Source organism: Phoxinus phoxinus (genome assembly GCF_949152265.1).
Source record: "Phoxinus phoxinus genome assembly, chromosome: 23".
In the NCBI taxonomy this organism is placed as follows: Eukaryota; Metazoa; Chordata; class Actinopteri; order Cypriniformes; family Leuciscidae; genus Phoxinus; species Phoxinus phoxinus.
Window position 1 is genome coordinate 24,001,758 of NC_136898.1, and position 18,790 is coordinate 24,020,547.

Below are 18,790 nucleotides of genomic sequence, written 5' to 3' on the forward strand. Positions count from 1 at the left end.
GATGGGCTAGGTGGACCATAACATATTTTAATACATGCAAATGTATTTGTACAGATGATACTTCCCAAAACCAGCCATAGCAAACTCTGCACTATACCAGACCTGATGAGAAGCAGCAGACCAGAGGCTCGGCAGCAGACGGTGGGCGGGGCCAGTGTGCTGAGGGGGAGGAGCCAGTTGAATGTGGGCGTGGCCGTCGCGCGGAGGGGGAGGGGCCAGCAGGAAGTGTCGTGCTGGTTAATGTACAATCTGTCTGGGAGGGGAAGCTCTGTTTGCAAATGAGTTCAGTAATGTTTCATCCTGTTCTTTTGTGCTTGTGTTGCTGTAGCTCACGAGACTGAGAAGTTCCCTCCTGAAGTCGTACGCTATGATCTCGAGCTCAGCCTGACCTGTGGAAACCCCTCGGCAGTGACAGTTGAGCGTTTGAGGAAGTCTCACAGAAGCACCAGAATGGTAAGCGCCCTAGAAAGCCTCGGCTGTTTGTTAGTTAAATGTTTATTTAAATGGTTATTTGTTCAAGGGTTTGCCCGGCCTGCTGAGTCGATGTGTGTGTGTTCAAAGGAAGTGTGACATGATCAAAGATAGTGAACACATGAAGTTGAATATTGAGGTGTTTTATAGTTGACAGAATATGACGACGCTGTCATTATGTGACGACTGACTTCATCCAGATCTTTGGACTGACTTCAGTTGGCAGTCAGGAAGTCTATGGCGAAGGAAACAATGAAACAATAATGATATTATTGATGTAGCTTTCTTCTAACCGCAGTACAGTAGTACTAGTGTGTTGGCTGATGTCTATCAAAATAACCATTATGTTTTAAACAAGATCTTGAATTTGATGAAATTACTGTAGCAGGAGATTGATCATCTATCATATTATTCATCTCTGTCGGTCTCTTTCTTTCAAAGCAAGGCTGTCAAACCAACAGATCCCACTTTTCTGGTTAAAAATGCAATATTTCCACACTAATATCTGAACCTTGTCATCTTTCAAAACTCATAACGCACTTTTTCTTCTTTTTTTTACTCTAAAACTGTAATTGATGAAACTGTTGCTTTGCTCTTAATGTTCAACATGTTCTGGCAAACAATGTTATGTTTGGATCATTTAAGATCCACTTACTCTAACTGAACATGAACCAGCCGGATGACATTAATATCCCTGGATGTAATATTTCATCATCATTATTTATCATACACTGTTTCTGTTTCAAATGTTTCAAGGTTTCAGATTTGACATTGTTTTGACCATGTTTTGTTTTTGGGAGTAAGTTATATTGTTTTGTTTATTGTTGAGTCTGTGGTGTTTCCTCTACTAGTCCTTTAACAGTGATGTTTTACACATTTCATTATAAATGATTTATTTGAACCAATGATTCTGCAAATGCAAGGTTTCTTTAAAGCTATGAACGATATGAAAGTGTTTTGTGTCGTCTTCAATAATTGCATAATACTTCCATATTTAACAGGTTATTTAAAAATGTAGTGATAAAGTATGTTTACATGCTGTTTAAGTCATAAAATGTTATTAAAATTAAAAATGAATTAAAACACAAGTAATAAAATGATGGGAACCCCTGAAAGGTTCTACAAATGGACGCCGGAACATCCGGCCCGAGCCCGGGTTCATTTCTGACCAAAAACAATAACTCAAATTTACTTAATTTGTCTTTGGCAACTTTGTGCACTAATATTTTTTAAGTTAATTTCATACACAGATTTTTTTAAGTAAATTTCACACATATTTTTTAAGTAGATTTCACACACAGATTTTTTAAGTTAATTTCACACACAGATTTTTTAAGTAAATTTCACACACTTATTTTTTAAGTAAATTTCACATACTTATTTTTTAAGTTAATTTCACATACTTATTTTTTAAGTTAATTTCACACACTTATTTTTTAAGTAAATTTCACACATATTTTTTAAGTAGATTTCACACACTTATTTTTTAAGTAAATTTCACACATATTTTTTAAGTTAATTTCACACACAGATTTTTTAAATAAATTTCACACAGATTTTTTAAGTAAATTTCACACACTTATTTTTAAAGTAAATTTCACACACTTATTTTTTAAGTAAATTTCACACACATATTTTTTAAGTAAATTTTACACACAGATTTTTTAAGTAAATTTCACACACTTATTTTTTAAGTAAATTTCACATACTTATTTTTTAAGTTAATTTCACACACTTATTTTTTAAGTAAATTTCACACACTTATTTTTTAAGTTAATTTCACACACTTATTTTTTTAAGTAAATTTCACACACTTATTTTTTAAGTTAATTTCACACACTTATTTTTTAAGTTAATTTCACACACTTATTTTTTAAGTAAATTTCACACACATATTTTTTAAGTAGATTTCACACACTTATTTTTTAAGTAAATTTCACACATATTTTTTAAGTTAATTTCACACACAGATTTTTTAAATAAATTTCACACAGATTTTTTAAGTAAATTTCACACACTTATTTTTAAAGTAAATTTCACACGCATATTTTTAAAGTAAATTTCACACACTTATTTTTTAAGTAAATTTCACACACTTATTTTTAAGTTAATTTCACACACTTATTTTTTAAGTTAATTTTACACACTTATGTTTTAAGTAAATTTCACTCACATATTTTTTAAGTAAATTTTACACACATATGTTTTAAGTAAATTTCACACACTTATTTTTTAAGTAAATTTCACACATATTTTTTAAGTTAATTTCACACACATATTTTTAAAGTTAATTTCACACACATATTTTTTTAAGTAAATTTCACACGCTTATTTTTTAAGTAAATTTCACACTTATTTTTTAAGTAAATTTCACACATATTTTTTAAGTAAATTTCACACACTTATTTTTATGTAAGTTTCACACACTTATTTTTTAAGTAAATTTCACACATATTTTTTAAGTAAATTTCACACACTTCTTTTTAAGTAAATTTTTAAAATGTAAAACTTAAAACTCCCACTTAACAATCTTGCACACAAAAAAAACATTATATTACACTTAATTTGAGCATTTACTCTCCCTTTCGAGTGCCATCGGCAAAGCATGCTGGGAAATAGACATCCCAGTCGTTTCAGTGAAACTTTAAGTTCGTCTAAATTAAAATAAATAATTTCATGAAACTCAAAACAACGAAGCAGTTCAGTTTACTTAAAATATATCAGTTCTGTGAACTTGAAAGAAAAAGAAAGTGCTAAATACTCATAAAAGTGAATTTGACCGAACTAATTAGTTTAATTTAAGTTTGTCCGACTCAAACCAGTTAATTATTTTCAGTGTTAGGGTTCACAGTGAACGCAGAGACCTCAATACCTGGTAGACAATACACAATGACGGTAACATTTGATGGATCGTTTTTGTGTTTGAATGTGTTTAAATGTGAGTAGAAAATGAACTCCAAATGTCACAAAATGGCAAGTTACTAATCCTAACAACAAAAGCAATGATAAAACAGTGTAAATACAGCTGGAAAACAGCGAAAAATCAACCTCATTAAATACTCAAGGCCCAGTGCATGATGGGAACACCAGTATCAGAAATGTTGAGTAATTTTATAACGTTGATATTTACTCTTTAATTTCTACACGATTGTAGCACTAATATTGAATTTTCTTTGTTGTTTTTTTATTCTTTTTCATGTAAATTACAGTTTTTTTCTGTAGTATTTACTTAGTAGTACCACAAAAATAATTTTTATCGGTACACTTTGAAATATTGTCATGTTTGGCCCAGCGGTTTCCTCAGTTTTGTCTCTGTATAATGTAGGCGGACTACAACACCGAAACACCAGCGCCCAGCAAATTCAATCAAGTTCAGGAGCAAGTCAACGATGTTAAAGTGATTCTCAAAGACAACATCAACAAAGTTCTGGAGAGAGGAGAGCGCTTGGACGACCTGATCGGAAAGACTGACGATCTCCAAGCTACGGTAAAGGGCTAACATCACACCAGTATATACATGTCTTGCAATGGGGATCTTTTCTAAGGCCTCAAAAGAACATACGTGAATGAATTATGATGTTAGTTGATCAAACCAGTCATAAAACATTGAATTATTCCTGCAATGGTCTCGTCCTGCCCAGGCCGACTCGTTCCAGAAGACGTCCACGCGTGTCGCCAGGAAGATGTGGTGGAGGAACACCAAGATGATGATTATAATTGGTGTGGTGGTGCTGGCCATCATCGTGTTGATCATTCTGTTTGCGACAGGTGTGATTCCCACATAAACACCAGCGGCTGCGTTGCAAAACATCATGCATTTCAATAATCTCTATTTTTTCAGGAACACACAGTAATTACATTTCATTCCATAAATTGTATAAGTAACTATGTAACTACATGGATTTATGTATAGATAAATTGCTATTTTTGTTATAATGACATTTCAGGTGAACGTCAAAATATTAGAATATGGTGCAAAAGTTCATTTATGTCAGTAATTCAACTTAAAAGGTGAAACTAATATATTATATAGACTTATTACATGCAAAGTGAGATATATCAAGCCTTTATTTGTTATAATTTTGATGATTATGGCTAACAGTTTATGAAAACCCAAAATTCATAATTAGAATATTGTAAGATTTTCATATCTGTAAGCCATAATCATCAAAATTATAACAAATATAATTCACTTTGCATGTAATGAGTCTATATAATATATTAGTTTCACCTTTTAAGTTGAATTACTGAAATAAATGAACTTTTGCACCATATTCTAATATTTTGAGTTTCACCCGTATGTAAATCTGGGCTTCTATAAACATGCATTGTTTTTTTTTAGGGTGTTATAATGATGTTATAGGACTAAATACAGCACAAGGCATATAACTGGAACATGTTTTAGGATGTATTATTAGATTTACTTTGAGACTGCGCTTGACATGTTCATCATTCATCGGGAAACTATTTAAATTATAATTACATTTCATTTAAACCCTGCGCACTTCCAGTAGCCCTTGAAGTCCTCAGTGTGGCTGTTATATGACCCGTATGATTCCTGGAATGTGTCTGCGAGCTTTAACGACTGTGAAATCACTTTGTACTCGTGACACATTGTATACCTATAAGTTCTGGACTGAGTTTAGTTCGGAGAGTTTTTTCAATATCTTTAAGTTTAAACTCAAACCCTTGCGATGTATCAGTCAGTGTGTTTGTCAAGAGGACGTATAACCTATATAGACGTCAGGTGCGTCCCAATTGGCGTACTTATGCACTATTCTATGACGTCTTGTAGTATATATCCTGATTAGAGTGTTCACACTGAAAATTCCAAATAGAATGTGTGCGCGTTAAACACCCGGATGATCATTACATGAAAACATGGAATGTTGGACACTTTATGTTCTCAACTGATACGGCAGGGGGAGGGGCTATCAGGCTGTGATTGACAGATGACAAAATAACCTCATAAATGTCATATAGTGCACAGATTCTATATGCAGAAGTGCATCATTTGGGACAAACTAACGTGTTCTTTATAGGAAATACTGATTGACATGAACTTGTATAGTGTGAAAAAAATTAATATATTTTTGATAAAATGAACCATTGAAAGGAACAGTTCACCCAAAAGTTAAATTACTTTAATTCTGGAATATAATAATAGAGATTTATATTTTCAATTTACTGTTAATCTTCAAAAATGAGCACCATAAAAGTGTAGTCTACATTACTCGTGTGCTTTTCCAATATCCCGTCAGAGGACTTGGAATAACACACACGTCATTACGACTGCTTTTATGACGCTTCTCTGTGGTTTTAGAGCTGGACTCCGGCACCTTTGACTTTTATTGCACTGGAAACAGCAGCGCGGATTCGCCTCCTGAGAAAAACACGGGTTTGAAATGACACAAAGGCAAATAAATGATGACAATCTTCATTCTTGGGTGAACTATTACTTTAATCTCTAAAGAAATAACAGGCTTAAGGTTCATACACTTTATTTCGTTGCATTTTTCAATGGTTTACATGACTCTGTAGCAAAATACTGCAATATGAAATGAATGTTAAATGGCCTACGCACTTGTAAGCAATAAATTAATAGACTTGTATACAAATGATTTGGGCTCTCTACAATTCATTGCACTCAACACAGAAATGTACAAGACACATGATTATAAACTCTCACAAGCTCTAGATTAGAACAGCAAAAATAACATTAAAAATTCAATATCAATTGAAATAACACTGGAAACTTTAGCGCAAGTCCTTGAAAGTAATTTCAGATTTGAACTGGCGACCAAAGTGTAGTAACGTGTCGATCAACTCTCGTTTTCTCCTCTCGCGGGTCGCTTTCGATCCGCCCTTCCGTCTGAAAAACAAAGAGGACGATATTAATTACGCTTATGAAAAACGCAACCTCGTAAAATGCTTAGGAATCCCAATTAATGTCAATAAGGAGACAAGCCGTGACTTTGAAATTGTGAAATTAAATTAAACATTTTAATGCATAACCTTGAACTGATGGAAATTAAAACACAAAAGGAAAGCATTACAAGTTCTCATATAAACAATACGACTTTTCCAAGATCTCGAAAGGTTAAAAAAATAAATAAAAAAAGAGAATTTGTTAGATTTACAATGGTTTACAAGGTGAAGCTTTTTCCACCGCTGTCAGTAGAAAAATCACACAAAGCAAATATTAAAAAAGCACTTCTCCGGCGCAGTGGCGGCATCCGAGAACAAGCCGGCGTGTAGCTCATGGACTACAGGAAATTACAGCTTACACGAGCTACAAGTAAAGAAGAGCGAGCATTAACCCTGGAAAGTCCAGAGACAAGTCAACAGTTAATTTTATTCCGGCTCTCGTCATATTTTACCATTACGTGATGGTGCCTGTAAAAAATGGCATTAAATTAAAGATACCATTAGATAAAAGCAATCCCAAGAGGAAAACAAAAGCTTGACGTGTCCTTTTTATGTTTTTTGTTTGTTTTGTTGCTGTAGCTGCTGTTGTTTTTTTTACAATTGGTATACAGGATGTTGGAAGACCATACCAAATGGGAGCATTCGAGAGCGTACGCCTCTCGTACCCTGAGACAATCGGGAAGTCAGCTCATGGCCTGCAAGGAAGTCCCCGCTGGCAGGTACAAACAAGGTATATGTCAGAGTTAGGAGAAGACAACATTCTTGGGTTTTCTTGCCTTGCAATTCCATATTTTCTGGTATTTTCCCATTTAGCAGTACTGTACCTGTTACTTTTTACAGTTACAAAATGGCCACTGTTACATTACTGCCAAAAGTCTCTATGTTACCACTACTGTAAAGCACTTCAGGGTGCTGTGAAACTTTAGAGAAAAACAAAATTAAGCAATGTACATTACGAAATAAGATCAAATGGTGATGATTTAGGAAGCTAAGGATGCGTCGCGTGAGCAACGCGAGCACGTACCTGCACGTGTCCGCTGGCGTTTAAAGGTTAGTACGGCTTGTAAGTGTTTTGATGGCCGCCTCGCCTCGGGGATTTGCCGTAGCCACTCTGCTGATCTAGAGTTGGGAGCACAAAACAGAAACAACGCAAATGTGTTGGTGGCGTACGGTACGCTCGCTCGAGAAGATCTCTGAGAAAGACGCTTCTTAGAAAACATTCGGGTTTCAGAGCCAATTTTGTGATGCTTGCGACATACTTACGTTAATCGCACTGAAAATACTGTATTCTGAAAATATGGTGAGAGACAAAAATTTGTGGAGTAAATGGGTGAATGTTTGAAAACTGTTTATTTTCTTCTAAAAAAAAACAAGCCACTGTCCAGCGGCCGTTTTTTTTTTTTTTTTTTTTTGCATGGCCTACAGATTTACACGTTCAGTTACTATCCAATGGATTCAAAGGCACTTTGACAAATGTGTTTTGAAGCTAAAGACATCCCTTTCTATATTTAGCACCATAGTTATTATAATACATATGTACAATGTAGCTTTGTGCAAGCGAGCCTTCCTTCCCTGTAAGACAAAAAGCAACTGCAGCAAACGTTCTAGAGTTTTCTCTCAAAGCGTAAGGCATGTATCATACAAGCATGTGCATTCTGCTCAGATAATTTAGTGCACAATTGTCATAGTCCGGGTCGAGTACCGACAATCCACGATACAATATATCCTTAGTTTTGTCATCTGTGCGTTCACAAACAGTATTACATACTGCTGTAGTCACCATATCCGTAGTAGTTGTTGTAACCCGTGTAATCATAGCCCCCGTATCCACCATAGCCTTGATTGTTGTAGCCATAGTTCCCGTAATTTCCATAACCTTGATTCCAGTAGTTCCCGTATCCCTGGTTCCAGTTCTGATTGGGACCTGTGGCAGAAACCAAACGTGTGGCACAATTAATATAATAAAGAGACCGCAACTGCGTCATAACAGAAGAAATTCAGGATGGATGTGGATTTGGGGTTTCAAACATAATCCAGGACATGAAATTCACATTTTGAATTAGAGGAACGTAAAATTCAAATGGGATTAAATTTGGTCAAACTGGTTACAAACTGATTTCCAGTCATATTGATAATGTTGCCACATTTCTCTTCATGGTATTTTTTTTTTTTTTTTTGTGATAATTGACCTTGTTATAGAGTGCAGCGCCCGCCCACTTTTCCAGAAAAGCTCCGGAAGGATTTTTTCCATTCATTTCTCCCATAAAGATTTTTAAAGCTTTCAAAGCCATGAACCTAGCCAATCAGCTACGAGGAGAATCATAACATTACAAACTTTAATGTGAAGCAAAAAAAGTATTTGAACATCTGACAAAAATACAAGACTGCGAACTAAACGGCTTTACTGAGGGAAATAAACTTTTTTTAGAAGCAAAAACTACTCGTTTAAATATAGATAATTTGCAGTGTTTCATGGGAGTGGGCGGAGCTAACAATATCTTTTGACTCAGTTTTGCTAGTTTCGACTCTGATTGGTGTAATTTTCTGTACAGCATCGTGGGTAATGTAGTTTTTCACCATGAATTTCACAGTTAAATTATTATTTTAACAAAAAATAAGTGAACTGGCTTCAACAGAAGCAAATAGAATTGGCTAACAACCTCGTAGCTCGCAGTAGAGCCGTATTTGAAGATTTATAAGTTTTTTTTGTACTTCCAGAACCAAACTGTTGCACTCTATAGTACTTAGTGTATCTAATAAAAACTTTTATCCAACATATCATTAGTCCAAACTAATTATAGAATTATGTTTTGTTGTTTCTCAAGGCATGTTGAATTTCTTTAAATAAATTTTTCTATCATTACATTTTAACATCCATCCAATAAAATTTCTGACACCATTTCGACCAATTCCTGCACTCTTGATTACGGCCATTCTTTAGTCTGAGCTTTATCACGGGACAATGTAGTGTGTCGGTCATCACCTCCTCTCCCTCGGGACCTGGAGGGGTATCCTCCTCTCCCGCCCCACTGCTGCTGCTGCTGGTACTGCTCCTTCGACATCGCCACCTTGATCTCACACTGCACACACACACACATTACACCTCACTAACAGAAAGAGCCATTGCACATGATCAGTCTCACAAAGGCCGTCAAGAGCATTTCACCACAAAAAGAAACAAACGTACAGCAGGACAGCTTCCTGAACCTGAGAGAGTACAACGCCAACAAGGCAGAGTATGAACCGATCCGGTAAAACCGACGACATTATTAACTGTGTTTATAACGGCTTCGGAAGTCTTGGAAGCCAAAGCTCGTGATTATGGTAAGGGCCGTTACATTTCCGGCACACACCTGAGGTGTTCGGCCAATCACAACGCACTAGGTCAGCTGGCCAATCAGAGCACTTGGGGCTTTTCAGAAGGAGGAGCTTAGTAGAAATCTGCATTTCAGACAGACTGGTAATAGAGGGGCTGCGATGATGTACAGTATGTGATAGAGATGCACCGATTGAATCGGCTGGTGACCGGAATTGGCAGATTTTCACGTGATTGGCCGGTCAGTCTGACATATGGCGATTTAATGGCGGTCAAATGCACTCGGGTGACGCATGATCAACATCGCACAGCATCACACGTGCACACGGAACGCACATGTAGGAAACCTCGTGAATTACGGCCATTTCACAGCGCAAGCGTGAGCAGCGCGGATTTTCCGGCGTGCATGTTAATCAATGAGTGCGTTCACACGCGAGCAGGAGTGTACAGGAGCAGCGCGCGAGCGGCAAGCAGGATCAATTAAAGTGAAAGCACACTTTTGATGGACAAAATAAATATGATTTCACACAAAAAGTGCAGAATTTGCATGTCTAGTGTGTTTTAACAGAACTGGAGTAGGCTATGTCACAGAAGAAAATAAAAAAATATTTACCCATTTAAACTTGTTTTTATTATTCAGTTTAGGTAAAAGTAATCGGTGCATCTCTAGAATATGAAAAACATGTTTAAAAAAAAAACTTGGCCACGGATTATTTAGTTGTGAGAACAAATTCTTAATTTGCGGCCACAATATCTGTTTTTCCCGCATATCATGTGTGGGGCACTGTAGATTTTAATCAATTTGTACAAATCATAATTTCTTCACTTTGTTTTGATTACATTTTATCTATGATACAAAAACTATGGGAAAACACTTTTAAATTAGATTGTTTTAGAATAACAAAGCAATGTAATAATTATGTTTAAATGTAATGTATGTCAAATGACTGAATCATGCACATTAGGACATTTAAGACTTTACCTTACTTAAACCGATGTTGTGGTACTTCTTCTCCATAATTTTCTTTACTGGTTCCTCCTCTTTAAATGTAATGAAACAAAAACCTCGTCTTTTATTTGTTTTATTCTCCATTGGCAGCTCAATGGAATCCACCTAGGGAAAATATAGAGAAGAAATGCAAATTATATTATATTTACATATACTGTATATATATATAGAATAAAAAAATTCTCCATACCTCTCCATAGCCATCAAAGTACTCTCGGATCTTCTCTTCTGGAGTATCTGGGGAAAGACCTCCCACAAATATCTTCTTCACAGGCTCTTTGGACTTCATGGCCTTTGCTTTCTTAGGGTCAATCACTTTTCCATTCAGTTTGTGCTCCTTTTGCGTGATCACCTTTGACACGGATCAGATATCAGACTTTGATTCGATCAAGGTTGCCTCAGCAATAACTGATACAAACCTTTTATACTGCTCAACTAATAGCGTAATGATAATAAGCACATGAATGCACACACAAAACTATCTGCAAAGATACCTTTTCCACACTGTCAGCTTCTTTAAACAGAACAAAGCCAAATCCTCTGGACCGGCCTGTCAAAGGATCCAGTTTCAGGGTGCAGTCAACCACCTCTCCATATTTGCTGAAGTAATCCTTCAGGTCTTTCTTAGTAGTGTCCCAACTCAAGCCTCCAACAAACATTTTCCTGAAAACAAAACTGACGTGAGAACACACGGTGGCTGAAGATATTGAGGTGAGTTACAGAAATCATAAATCGTCTAAAAAACCAAGGTCAATTACTAACGTTACTTGTTTATGTTTCAAGCCTTACTTTGACATGTAAGTTAGTCATGTATTTATGAAATAATAATATACAATACTGACAAAACAACACACTGTGAACACAAACACCAAGTTTATTGAGTTTCTCTTTTGAAAAGACGTTCTGACATTTGACGAGCTTGCATTTGAAAGGCAAATGTGTTCGGAAAAAGCTACACGACTAATGAATATTCACAATTATACCCGGCCCGACAAATGTAGATTCGCGTCATGTAAGTTAGGTTACAGTTTGGCCTATGCAGGAAAAAATATATATATATATATTGACTAACAGAAAATTAGCTGAAATTTGTACTTGTTTGAACGAAACGCGTTACGTAAAGTCAAATAGACTCTTAACGATGTACAAAAATGACTGAACGGATCTATTATTATAAGGAAATGTCTAAATTGCTGTTTATTTACTGCGGTCTCTCTCCGTGGTGTTTACCGGTAAGTTAACGTTACTCACCCTTCATCCTCCTCATTCTTGCTGGCATCTATCTTGGAGCCCTCCGCCTCCCCCTGTCCCTGCCCGCCCTCTTCATCAGCGCCCGGCATCTGGTCTTCACCCAGACCCTCTTCATCATCATCCTCCATCTTCATCATCATCATCGAGTCTTCGCCCAGATTCTGCTCCTCCGACATCTTTGTTCAATTCTCGGCGAAACCGCGCGCAATCACGTCGTGTTCTTTTGAAGAAAGCGTCAAAGATTGTAACTGAACCGAAATGACAGTATATCGTGTTAATTGGGCTCAGAATCGCGTTTATTTCAGTCTCTTTTCGGGATGTCGATAGCAACGGCGTCCATTCACAAAATGGCGGCGTAACGGAAGTTGAACGTGATGACGTCACTCGAAATCGTGACGCAACTCTTACGCATATTTGTTGCATTTTTTTTTTTTTTTGGAATTGTTATCCCGCTTATTATGCACCTCTGATATGAATATAACTTAGTCTGTACACCCCCAACGATGTGAAAAGTTAATATTTATTTTTTGTTATAACGCAGGTAATATTACAGGTACTGTATAACTCAAGAGAAAAAAATGAAAACACAGCACAACAAAATTGTTTCCCATTTTTTAATCCCTTTATCCAAAAAACGTCAGGAAAAGAACTAAAATACAAAATAAAGGACACTTTTCCTAATCAAGACTTAAGAACACATCAGCACAAAACCTACAGGTTCGATCTGAACAAAGCACAGAATAAGACAAACTTGGAAACAAAACGTCTCGCTATTTACAAGGTCAGACACTGAATTTGTCCCCAGAGGACCGGATAACATATTAATAGTTGTTTACGGACAGGATTCCACAAGCTGCCTCCGAGGAGCAATGTCGAAGTCAGCCTGTCGACCTACAAGAGAAGATACACAAGATGAACCACTCCGATTTGGACACGTCAAATAAAAACAGCACGTCCATGTTTCAGTGTTTAACTTCTTGAGCTGTCGATTTTAAACTAGGAAAGTCATCATTAAAGATTAAAGATCATATGTTCGACGTCTTAGATCGACAAAACAGCTCATAAGCCAGCAAAAGCTTCAGCTCCAAGAGGCCGGTCGACCATTCGAGGAGCGAGCCCAAACGTCTCTTAACCTGAAAATCGCAATGTCATTTGCATTTTAGCCAATGTGTGAGTCTGTCTAACACAGATTTGTCAGCTTTTAATGGCTTCGTAAACCCACTTTTACATATGATCTTTAAAGGCTACGTTTAAGAAAAAGCCTTGAGGTGTGAACCCATTTGAAGTTCTCTATGGCCTCTAAAGAAAAAGCAAGCATTATGAGAGAGTTTATGCAATTATTTACAAGGGAGGTGGACCGTTTTAAGGAAGAAACCAAAGAAAATAAATCACTGAAGCTCCACAACTGAAATACAAGAGCACTACAATTGAAAAAGAGAATACATCAAAGCAGTTATTATGAATCACTTTTAGGTTACGTTAATAAAGTCCTGGAAAAAACACACTTTGAACAGTTAACGAAAACCAACAACTTAAGGAAAATGGGGGAATCTCCTTTGTCTTTTTGTTTGTTTTACGCTGGTACAGGAAGTTTGAAGAGACCATACCACAGGACAGCGCTTTCTTGTGCATGCCGTGCTCTCTGCCCGCTATGTGCGACGCCCAGAGAATGTCGTGGTCAGGTGACACACGGCCTGCAATGAAGTCCCCGCTGGCAGGTACAAACAAGGTACAATAATCAGAATTAGGGAAAGAAAGGAAAAATCAGGAGAGGCGCCTTTACTCTGTACCCCTTTAGCTGTACTTTACCTGTTAGCATTGCTATCAAGTCTCTATGTTATTCCTTTATGATCACCTGTTAAAGCAGGAGGAGGAAAAGGAAAACCTACAGAAAAACTCTTACGTTTTTCTGGCACGCTACAAAGGCAAAAATGGCTACACAAACATTAGCGATTAAAGATCTATAGACATGTATTTAACTCAGCTGCATTGATATGCATAGGCCGCCTTTAGGCTGTTAGTTATTATTGTCTATTGATCTTTAACATTGAGGTCGGGTCCAGAGCGTGGCGAAGATGTGTGACCTTACCATTGATATGAATGCGTTTAGCCACTTCATCAATACGGCTGGTAGCTGTTCTGATGGTTTCCGCCCTCCCGCGAGGCCTTGCCGTAACTGCTGGTTTGACCTACAGAAATCCAATACAGATGCTGTAGCACAATTGTAGAAAGCAATTCAACTGAGTCACTAAAAAAACTAAACAACAACCGTTTTGTTGGGACTGAGACTGAGACAAAAAGACTCAACCCACTACATCTAAAGCTCAGACTGCAGGCAAATCGGATCTTTTCTCAGATTGTCCGCACTATTTATTGCAAGTGATCAATTATGTGTGTGTGTCCAGACATAACCAACACATCATGGGTTGCTTTGGTAATGACGTAGGCGTACCCATGCATGTGGCGAGGCTTTTAAAAACCAATGCATCATCTCGCTCTCCAAATAACTCCATCTTTGAACCCCGTATGAATACTTCCAGCATTTTAGTCACCAGTTTTGACGTTATCGCTGTGTGTGTCGCATTAAGAGACGCTTTGAAATCCGATTTGAGTGTCCAGACTAGGGATGGGCAACGATTAATCGCATCCAAAATAAAAGTTTGTGTTTAAATAATATATGTATGTGTTCTGTGTATAATTATTTTGTGTGTGTATATATATATATATATATATATACACACACATGCATGTATATATTTAAGAACATTTTGTTATTTATATATATAAAATATTTAAATATAATATCAATTACGTATAAATATATACATGCAAAAAGTTATTAAATATATACATGCATGTGTGTATTTATATATACAAAATAATTATACACAGTACACACACATATATGAGAGGAATCGCATTTATAACCACTTACATTTGTGGTTTGAATCAGAATTTTTCAAATCTGCATTTTTTTTTTTTTTGCTGTCCAGACTTTCAAAAACTCATCTGGATATGCAAAAAATCTGATTTGTGCTGGCAGTCTGAACATACACTATTTATTTTCCCCCTTCATTTTAGTTCTGTTTGTCTAGTGATGGGAAAAGTCTTGCATGCCCTGATATTCTGTACATAAATTCGAGATCAAACTATTTTCAATTGATCTTACACAATGGAGCCTATTCAATGAATGGTACAAAAACTATTCCAAATTAGCTGTTTCATAATTTTTATTGACATAAAATATATACTTTTTTTAAATTAAGGCGAGACACTACAGGCAAAAACAGTTTTTTTCATGCATCGGTCAATTTTGAACTATTTGGCTTTTCATAAAGTGTGGTTTCAAACTAGTGGAAAGAAAACATCCCAAATTCACTTTTAAGTGTTGCTTTTATTGTACCTATTTGAGTCTGCAGATTTGGATTACAAGACATATCTTTAAAAAGGCCGTTTTTTTCTCCTGCACTGAGTCAGAAATCTCCACTTCAGCGGCTCTTACAAACACCCAACTTTCCCGTTTTATTCCTAATATATATATATATACTGAAGATTTTTACTGAGGGGTTTGATCCTATTCAATTAGCCTGATTTTAAAACATTTCGTTTTTAAAAACATCTCTAGATTTTTCAGTATTTTCAGATTTATGGAGAAATAAAAAGACAAATCCAAAATCCCCTCTGTAAAAACCTTTAAATCTAAAATGAAACAAACTTTGAACCTGGCTTATTCCAGTTTTTGGTTCTGGAAATTACAATATAACATTTCAGAAAACTTCTAATACAAAAAAAAGTGTTGGCAATTCTTAATCCAATCAATCCACTGGCGAAGTATGGTGACATCTGTTAGTTATTTTTTTTTTACCCTATAAATCTGAGGTGTCTTGCCTTCAGTGTCATGTTTTAATTATATTTAAAACATGCTTTAGTGATATTTACTGTATTTAAATATCTAACTTCATGACTATATCCTTACTGGTTGAAATCTATAATTTCTCCAAAAACCTGTGCGCTGAATTGTGTTGTGAATTCAATCCCTAAAAAGCCCAGAGTTTTCCCAAACTACACCTTGATGCAACTTTTGATGCCGAAATTAAATTGTTTTAATAACTAACAGCTTCCTAAAGACATGTTATGGGGTGAAAAATAAAATACATCATAAATATCAATGCGTGGCTCTCTGAGGGTTAAATGTGTGCAAAATTACCATTGTACTCATCATAGCCTTGTCCATAGCCATAATTTGGATAGTTGTATCCTGAATAGTCATAGCCAGAATAGCCATTATAGCCCTGGTTGTATCCATTGCCGTAGCCTCCATAGTTCTGGCCATAGTAGCTGTTGTATCCTTGATTATAGCCTTGGCCCTGTCCTGTTCAGAAAGAGTTAGAGAACCCTTTAGGTCAAGAAGAGCTAGAAGTAGCAGCTGGCCAAAGAGAGAGCCATCTCTAGATTGGCATACCTCTTCCTCGGCCGCCTCCTCGTCCTCCTCCTCCTCCTCCCCGTCCTCCTCCAAAGCCCCGGTCCGCTCGGTTCTGCTGCTGTCTGTACACTTCTTTAGGCTGGGCAACCTTCACTTCACACTGGCAACACATGGAAACAGCATTACTACCATGTGGCTGATGTGTTGAGCTCTTCACGGCGACAGTATACAATTAATCAGCATTTTAAATGTGCTTTTTATTACATTTTAATAGCATCCCTGACAGCAAAACAAAACTAAGTTGGTCAAATCGATATCATTTCATCCTTCATAACATGTTCACCAAGATATGTTTAAATGTTTAGCAATATGAAGGTGAATACAGCTATTTATTACTATATACTGCAGCATAAAAATGATTAAACTTTGTTTTTTTTGTGTTCAATTAATAAAAAATCAAATAAAGGAAAACATACCCTTAACTATTTCTTTACTGCGTTTTAACTATTAAATATTATACCTCACAATAGATGTTTAGTTGAAATAGCGGTTCCTCTGATAAAACACCCTTTATAATAATTTCAGAGAAAATACACAGCGGTTTTATAATTATGTTGGCAAAACTGATGTAATTTATTCCTGTGATCAAAGCATCATTACTCCAGTCTTCAGTGTCACATGATCCTTCAGAAATCACTCTGATATGACGATCAAGAAACATTTCTGATTATCAATATTGAAAACAGTTGTGCTGCTGCTTATTTCTGTGTAAACCATGATACATTTTTATTGAATGATTCTTTAATAAATAAAAGTTCAAAAGAACAGCATTTATTTGAAATAGAAATCTTATAACATTTTAAATGTCTTTAATGTGACTTTTGCTAAGTTTGATGCATCCTTGATGACTAAAACTTTTTTTTAAAAAATTGACCACAAACATTTGATTGGTAGTGTAAATATTAAATAAATGTGTAAAAGACAATACTTAGGTAGATCACATGCTTACCGTGACCGGTTTTATTTATACTGAATGAGGTAATAGTGTGTGTGTGTGAGTCAGATGATCAGCAAGATATTTTGATGATATCAACATACCTTCCCTGATCCAATTTGATGGTATCTGTTCTCCAGCAGTTTCTGAACTGGATCCTCTAACACGTACGTCACGAAGCAGAATCCCCTCCTCTCGTTTGTTTTGGTGTCCATGGGAAGCTCAATGCTTTCAATCTTTAGACAGAAAAATAACAGATTGGTTTCCAGTGTGGTGATCAAAAGTACATACATGTTCATAATTAGATGTTTATATGATGAGTTACTCACATCTCCATACGCCCCGAAGTATTCCCGGATCAGCTCCTCAGTTGTGTCTGGACTTAGACCTCCGACAAAAACCTTCTTGGGGGGTTCCTTGCCCTTAATGGCTTTGGCTCTTTTGGGATCAATCAATTTGCCATCCAGCTTGTGCTCCTTCAGCTCTAACACCTGAACACATGAAGACCCTGTTATGAACATGATGTCAAAGGAATCTCCTCACCTAAAGCAGTGAGAGTCAGGGAGCCGGTACCTTATCGACACTGTCGGCATCTCTGAAGAGCACGAACCCGAAGCCCCTGGAGCGGCCGGTCATGGGGTCTGTTTTGATGGTGCAGTCCAGGACCTCTCCAAACTTGGACAGGTAGTCGGTGAGGTCTTTCTTGCTGGTGTCCCAACTGAGTCCACCGATGAACATTTTCCTACTCAAATATAAAAAAATACATACATTTCACGCCACCGAATAAACGATGCATTATCGTGCAAGTTCTGATATTACATGTACATTTGCTGGTAATGCATGTTAAGAATGCAACATAGTAAAATGATAAAAACATTAAACCCGGTATAATTTTAACAATGCCCAAAGTAAAATCCAAGCCATTAAACGCCAGCATGCAAATCCGATGCAGACGGGTGAATAATAATAATAGCTTTCGAGCAGCTTAAGCTATAAACATTGAGCGCATTAATAATATACGCGTTTGAAACGACTTATATGTGAATAAAGGATGTAAATATGTGATTGAAGGCAGCGAGGCGCTTGGCTGTGCGGGGAAGGCCGCGCGCTCCGAGACTCACCCGTCATCCTCCTGGTTTTTACTCGCGTTTATTTTTGAGCCTTCTGGAAACTCGTCAGTGCTGAAGTCGCCTTGTTCTTCGGCCTGCATTTTGGAGTATGTGTGGTTTGATCCGACGCTAGATATAAAGTAGAATATATTACAGCGGTTTTAAAAGGTCAAAGACTCCAACACGAATAAAGTGCCGCGTTGATTAAAATGGCGGACGGAGATCAGTGACGAAATCCGTCTCTCTCTGCACGAGGAATCGGGAGGGGCGGGGCGGGGGCGGGGCGGGG

General features: G+C 36.7%; 3 protein-coding genes across 15 annotated transcripts; 1 reads left to right on the top strand and 2 right to left on the bottom strand.

Annotated features, from left to right (window-relative positions):
- The first annotated feature begins 198 nt into the window (after nucleotides 1-198).
- On the top strand, nucleotides 199-5,930 carry LOC306991904 (vesicle-associated membrane protein 8). Its single transcript, XM_079600177.1, has 3 exons — nucleotides 199-453; nucleotides 3,797-3,958; nucleotides 4,113-5,930. Exons 1-3 carry the CDS (start codon nucleotides 451-453, stop codon nucleotides 4,254-4,256), a joined length of 309 nt encoding a protein of 102 aa, XP_079456303.1. The 5' UTR covers nucleotides 199-450; the 3' UTR covers nucleotides 4,257-5,930.
- hnrnpd (heterogeneous nuclear ribonucleoprotein D) lies at nucleotides 5,917-12,363 on the bottom strand. 6 transcript variants are annotated; one of them, XR_013796183.1, is made up of 9 exons: nucleotides 11,976-12,363; nucleotides 11,219-11,387; nucleotides 10,915-11,076; nucleotides 10,698-10,829; nucleotides 9,383-9,479; nucleotides 8,180-8,323; nucleotides 7,424-7,518; nucleotides 7,029-7,111; nucleotides 5,917-6,343 (listed from the first exon to the last, which is right to left on the bottom strand). XR_013796183.1 is itself a non-coding variant. In XM_079600166.1 (8 exons), the coding sequence occupies exons 1-7, from the start codon at nucleotides 12,149-12,151 to the stop codon at nucleotides 7,451-7,453; spliced, it is 948 nt and encodes a 315-aa protein (XP_079456292.1). In that variant the 5' UTR covers nucleotides 12,152-12,361; the 3' UTR covers nucleotides 6,085-6,343; nucleotides 7,424-7,450. The 6 variants fall into 6 exon arrangements, 3 of the variants coding, with proteins under 3 accessions (XP_079456292.1, XP_079456291.1, XP_079456290.1); XR_013796184.1 differs by having other exon boundaries at nucleotides 6,622-7,111; nucleotides 11,976-12,361; XR_013796185.1 differs by having other exon boundaries at nucleotides 6,622-7,518; nucleotides 11,976-12,361.
- Nucleotides 12,364-12,475: 112 nt separating this feature from the next.
- Nucleotides 12,476-18,764, bottom strand: hnrnpdl (heterogeneous nuclear ribonucleoprotein D-like). Of its 8 annotated transcripts, none has more exons than XR_013796186.1 (9): nucleotides 18,514-18,738; nucleotides 17,966-18,134; nucleotides 17,722-17,883; nucleotides 17,497-17,628; nucleotides 16,438-16,558; nucleotides 16,183-16,347; nucleotides 14,065-14,164; nucleotides 13,583-13,686; nucleotides 12,476-12,866 (listed from the first exon to the last, which is right to left on the bottom strand). XR_013796186.1 is itself a non-coding variant. In XM_079600175.1 (8 exons), exons 1-7 carry the CDS (start codon nucleotides 18,600-18,602, stop codon nucleotides 14,094-14,096), a joined length of 909 nt encoding a protein of 302 aa, XP_079456301.1. In that variant the 5' UTR covers nucleotides 18,603-18,764; the 3' UTR covers nucleotides 12,476-12,866; nucleotides 14,065-14,093. The 8 variants fall into 8 exon arrangements, 6 of the variants coding, with proteins under 6 accessions (XP_079456301.1, XP_079456302.1, XP_079456298.1 ...); XR_013796187.1 differs by having other exon boundaries at nucleotides 17,966-18,137; XM_079600175.1 differs by lacking the exon at nucleotides 13,583-13,686 and having other exon boundaries at nucleotides 18,514-18,764.
- Between the last annotated feature and the right edge of the window lie 26 nt (nucleotides 18,765-18,790).